General features: G+C 38.6%; 1 protein-coding gene across 1 annotated transcript; it reads right to left on the bottom strand.

Annotated features, from left to right (window-relative positions):
• Window positions 1–890: 890 nt before the first annotated feature.
• LOC149137731 (uncharacterized) lies at window positions 891–1229 on the bottom strand. The gene has a single exon (XM_089352145.1). It carries the CDS (start codon window positions 1227–1229, stop codon window positions 891–893), a length of 339 nt encoding a protein of 112 aa, XP_089208271.1.
• Between the last annotated feature and the right edge of the window lie 5324 nt (window positions 1230–6553).

Genomic DNA, 6553 nt, shown 5'->3' with positions numbered 1-6553 from the left:
CGACACTTTTATGGGGGCGACACTTTTATGGGGGCGACACTTTTGGGTCTACTGTATAAGCCTCTATAGATTTGATCGAGAAAAAACAACCGTCAAAGTGGTGGTCCAGCAAGGCCGCTGTCCAGTGACTGAAACAAATAAGAATAATATAATAAATGCCGGTTTAGGGGAAAATTTCTCAAGTCTTCTTTGTTTTCTTTATTTACTTGCTCTTAAATATGCTATTTAACTAAACAAAAACAGTACTTCCAGATGTTCACGCATCCAAATTAATACAGGCATATGCATATTCACACGCGTACGCGCGCTCACACACACACACACACACACACACACACACACACACACACACACACACACACACACACACACACACACATACACACACACACGCTCACACACATACATGCGTATACAGATGTACATGTCATATTCGTGAGCACATTCTTGAATAATCACATTGTCTAGAAAGTTATTTGTATATGCCTGTATGTATCTTTCAATTTTAAAATTATTTGAAATCTCATAATGAAGGAGCTTGTTTTTAACAAAGATACAAAGCACCATCGTTGGAATGTGGACACCAAAGGCAAATTCACATTTTCAACTTGAGAAAAGTCTTGATTTTTATTGTTCCACGTATAGATTGTATTTGTGATGTATGAATTAGATGATTGGTTTCTTTTTCTGAAATCTCTTTCTTATCCAGATTGTCGCTCATGCATTTATATGTATGTGTAAGTGAAATACATATCAGAGATGTTTTGCCTCGCGTAAAAACTACAAGAGCTTCTCACAGGTATTGCAAGCTCTTCTTCTAAATCCATTGTAATCTCAGAAGCCCTTCAATATCATCCACAGGTATCTCAGGGTCACAAGTGTTTCACTCCTTAGCCTGTGCGAGTGAGATCTTCAGCTCTCACTGACCAGGATTCACACTCATAGAGAAGGATGATCCGGATGAGCGCTTGGGAAATACGCACTTTCGTGAGAACTCTGATCTCTGGTCGCGACCAAAGACGGCTCTGAAGACGACAGAACGCTGCACGAGCGCTGGTGACGCTTAGGTCAATTTCATCCTTTCCCTGTCCTGTTGCCGTAAATGTCGATCCGAGGTATTTGAAGTGGTTGGCTTCTTCGAGGGCTTCGCCATTGAGAACCATCGGCACCTTTTCCGAGGACAGGATCTCTGTTGGGCAAATTTTGGTTGTGGACACATTTATCTTCATGCCGATCTTCCAGCACGCCGGGCACCAACCTGGAATTTCTGAGGACCTGTGCTATTGTTAGATAGTCTTTGAACCTACACTAGGTTCATCCGTCCTTTTGTTAGGTCACTTGTGAGGTCTCTCGTGAGTTCTCCTGGTAACATGGAATCCAGTAAAATCTGTTGCATGATCGGGTCATCGGCGACTAAACCGGTACCCCCATTAGGCTTGCCTGATGAAGAGGGTCGCTAGAAACCCAGTAGGACTAAAAACAAGGCCTGTCAAAAGGAGAAAATCGATCTTGATATACGATAATTCATATTGAGTAAAAAGGAAAGCAACCCACTGTGCGACTTATTTATGGGAAGCTACGACAAGCAGAACTCGTCGGATTGTTTATCCTGGATAGTCAAAGGAAACGCTCAAACCCTCATAGTTGGTCTCTATGTAGGGATGATGGTCTGGCAAATTTAAGCCATTTGAACGACCGTACCATGGACAAATTCAGGAAAGAGCTGATAAATATCTTCAAAGAATTCGGCCTAACTATAACGTTTACAACCAATTTCACAAAGGTCAGTTTCCAGGACGTAATTCTAGACGGGCAAGAACTACTCTTGCAGAAAATCCAATGAGAAAACTGTTTACATTCATAGACACTCCAACCAACCACTTACTCCATCCGGCTAAGTAGTATAGCCAGATGAAATTAAAAGTCTAGTCAAAGGCATCAGGAGAAGAACCCTTAATATATCAGCGAGAAAAGAGATCTTCTACAGGGCTGCACCCCACAATAAATAGGCATTAACGAGAAACGACATTACCGATAAGTTAGTTTATATGGAGGACCCCTTTACTCCCAAATCTAAAGTGAGTCAGAAAAAGATAAATAATTTAGTTCAATCTTCTATGCAATTTAAAAGTTTCCACTAATAAAGCGAGGAGCTTCTTGGCGCTAATTAGAAAGCATTTCCCCAGAATCCATAGATATTTTAAATTCTTCAATCCCCGAAATGCCAAAATCAGCTATTTCTGTTTAGACAGCATTGGTTCAAACATCTCACACTACAATAGGCACAAACGCACACTTATGCAGTTTCCAGTCCACTCACCAACCTGTAACCTCCGAAATCGTACCAACTACCCACGGGTAGGATTCTTTCTCACAAAGGCTGTCGTTTATAGAGCTATCCTCACACCGTCCGATGGCATCTACACGGGCATAACAGCCAATAACTTTAAGAAAAGGTATACACAGCACATGTACTTTTTCAGGTGCGGGAATAAAGAAAATATATCTTGTTTCATTTCATCTAGAGATCTCGTTACCATCAAAATTACTTCCCCCACATCAAATGGGATAGCTTTGACAGGGCCCCTGTTTATTCACCTGAATATCGGCTCTTTCGGTTATTGAGAATATTTTCATGATAAAGCCTCTTATCATGAAGCCTCGAGTAGGAGCAGATACGAGGCGGGAAATAAGATTATATATATATATATATATATATATATATATATATATATATATATATATATATATATATAAAGTGTAGTATATTGCCACTTAAGTGTGGCTGACCCCTAGGGGTGGATGTTACTGTTGCTTTTAGCCCCAGGAGGACATCTCCTCCAGCTGGCTTATCGACACACGACTGTGTCCTGTTTGCCAAGGGAGTTATCCCTCTCACCTCGACCAGCAGCACGAACGTATCCGGATTTCAGGGTTATTTCCCTTCGTCGGCGTTCGACAGCTGATGACCTTCGTGAGAGAGACAAAAACCTGGCAAACCTTATATCTTCTTTTCCAGTGAAATTCTTCACTGATATTGAAAAGGTGAAAACAAGCAATGTTAATTCTCTAAATGAAGTATTAACAGTAACTGCACGATAAAGTGTAGTATATTGCCACTTAAGTGTGGCTGACCCCTAGGGGTGGATGTTACTGTTGCTTTTAGCCCCAGGAGGACATCTCCTCCAGCTGGCTTATCGACACACGACTGTGTCCTGTTTGCCAAGGGAGCAATATACTACACTTTATCGTGCAGTTACTGTTAATACTTCATTTAGAGAATTAACATTGCTTGTTTTCACCTTTTCAATATCAGTGAAGAATTTCACTGGAAAAGAAGATATAAGGTTTGCCAGGTTTTTGTCTCTCTCACCAAGGTCATCAGCTGTCGAACGCCGACGAAGGGAAATAACCCTGAAATCCGGATACGTTCGTGCTGCTGGTCGAGGTGAGAGGGATAACTCCCTTGGCAAACAGGACACAGTCGTGTGTCGATAAGCCAGCTGGAGGAGATGTCCTCCTGGGGCTAAAAGCAACAGTAACATCCACCCCTAGGGGTCAGCCACACTTAAGTGGCAATATACTACACTTTATCGTGCAGTTACTGTTAATACTTCATTTAGAGAATTAACATTGCTTATATATATATATATATATATATATATATATATATATATATATATATATATATAACATTCAACTGAAGCATACAATCAATGAAGATCACATTCCTACGAATATATTTAAGTATAGAAGTGTAGGCATAAAAATCTAAATGAAAGCAGCGTATGATTAACAAAAACAAAATAATAAATCTCAATAATAGTATTAAAACTTGAGGTAAACCGAATAATTCAATATTCAGAACTACAATGTTTAATCTATTATTAGGTGGAAATACGGATGATTACTCATATGAACCTATTAATGATCCGTTAGAAAGTAAGCATGTTATAATGGCTGAATGAGTTATATAAATAGAAATATTATTCCTATGTATGAAGGTAAAAACGCGTAAGGTTTCAAGGACCCCAGATAATAATATTAATTTTAGTCCCGAAAATGTACGTGTTGAAAATAATAGTATCACTGTTAACAGCTGTAGAATCAAAACCTTGAATAAGCATAGCCATATAGTGAACAATGAAAATAAGTAGACACTTAAGAGGCGTTCATATAAAGCAACTAGAGGGGCCCAATTCTGATCTCTGTATTCTGTGACTTGCTGTCAATAAACAAATACTATAGTGCCTAGTGCATTCAATTGCTCGAGAGCCTATATTGTTGCTAAGACGGCCCTGACCACGACACAAATACCACCAGATCTTTGATGCTTATATCATGAAAGTTTCCTTCTCTACGACCACCAAACTTTGCTGCCATAGTGACAACATCTAATAGTAATAAACTTAGTAGGTACAATAATATTAGTAAGAAAACAGTAAATAATAGATAAAGCACGCACCCACATTTTTGTATGCGGCGTCTTATGACCAATGGAATGAGTTTAGTGAAAATGTATCCAGAGTTTTAAAAAAAACTTAAATAGTGAGAGTGGTAATAACTCGGTCAATGATTTTCTAATAGTAAAACTAATTTTAACAATGAAGAAAATATTTCTCCTATTGGCCTAAACGTATCAAAATGAACATAATGACGGTAGTATTTATGGATGTAATAATAGAGTAAGTGATAGTAACTGCCTACAGAATAACATCGTATACAACTGTACTGTGAGAGCCTATAATGGATACAAGTTTTATATAGGATCTACAGCAAATTTTTTAAGAAACGCTTTTTGCGCACACTGTCACTCATTTTCTATCCCTAAATTTAGACAATCCACTTTTCTAAGTACATATTTAACTTAAAATCTAAATACATAGATTTTAATATGCAATCAGTACTATAAATTCAACCAAAGTATACCAAGGAAAGAGAGGATTTTGCCTATGTACGCGTGAAATACTTGTACACGTGAAATTCTAATGGCAGATGAGAACTTGTTAAACAAGAAGAATGAAGTTATACGAGCTGGTATCAAAAGTTTCCCTGACTATCTATGTTTAATAAAAAAAAAATAATAACTTATTTACCTAAGTTTTAACATCATATCCTTCGAAATAGTCACTTTGTGCAACAATACACCGGTCCCAACGTTCCTGCCACTTTTGGAATCCGGCCTGGAAATCGTTTTCTGTGAGTCGAGGGGCTTCTGCGATTCGCTCTGGATCTCAACAACGGTGTTAAAACGGTGACCTTTGAGTTGCATTTTCATCTTGTAGAAGAGATGGAAGTCCACGGGTGCAAAATTTGGTGAATAGGGCGGGTGCAGAAGAGATACCTTCTTGGTTTCGGTGAGAAACTCACGAGTGAAGAATCCAATTCTTTGCGCTCCACAGATCCAGTCGCTTTCGGCGAATGTTCTCCCTCAAACGCTTCAAAACGTTGCAGTAGAACTTTCAGTTGACAGTCTGGCCCTGGGGGCCAAATTCTTGATGCACAATACCACATTTCCAGTGGTGACGCTCGTGACAGGTCTTCCAGATCGCTCATCGTCTTCTAGGGATGTTCTTCCGTTTGTGAAACGCCCGTGCCACTCAAAGCATTGCGTACGACCCATTGTATCGTTGCCGTAAGCTTACCGAAGCATGCTTAATGCCTCTGTAGCAGACTTCCCAAGTTTAACGCAAAATATCACGTTGGCTCTTTGTTCCTGTCCATGACAAAATCGCAGACTACAGCATACACGTGATCACAAAAACATAAATTTCACAACTTGCGAAGTAAACACAGCGATGTTATTTGGCATACTGCCTCATGAAGGTCACTGCTAGCTCTCACTACGCATGCAACCATGTGCTGTCATCTGTTGGCGCACTACAGAACTAGTCCGGGAACTTTTTATACCACCTCGTAATGGACTTTTAAATATTATGGGGCGCGAAGTAATTATATTTCTGATCACGACGACATAGAATAGCGCCTATAAGAACTCTATTGCCTTCTTATTACATACAAATAACGTTAACTCGACTCTACTTACAAAAGTTTTCGTATTTCATATAGAATATACATCTAATAGTTCCCTATTGCTTCATCCATTTAGTTTGTTATCCAGTCGATTGCTTAAAAAGTTGGCTTAATAAGTCTGCGTTTTGATCACTCTGCTATTCTGTATACGTCTTTTTATCGTTTACTATACTGCTTATTTGCATATGAGAGTTCCTTGTAGTCCTATAAGTTAATATGGGGTGGGCGAGGTATGAAAGGTTCAATTCTATCTTCTAAGCCAAGTTTAAAAACATAGTGTGTATATATATATATATATATATATATAATTATGTGTATTTCTTCTATCTTAATGAATAAAAATTCTTCTGATAGAATAAATGGGTTAATAGAAACCAATGTAGCAAAGAACACAAAATAACTGTGGTTAGCTCCTGTTTTTAAGGCAGGAACTCCTTGAAATTTTGGGTATTTGAGTATATTTAAGAATTTAAGGATTGGAGAAAACGCACGTTATAATTGCATACTTTATTCCTACATA

Source organism: Octopus bimaculoides, chromosome 1 (assembly GCF_046866305.1).
Source record: "Octopus bimaculoides isolate indiv1 chromosome 1, ASM4686630v1, whole genome shotgun sequence".
Classification (NCBI taxonomy): domain Eukaryota; kingdom Metazoa; phylum Mollusca; class Cephalopoda; order Octopoda; family Octopodidae; genus Octopus; species Octopus bimaculoides.
Note: the sequence above shows the minus strand (reverse complement) of the source record. Positions and strands in the feature narration are given on the sequence as shown.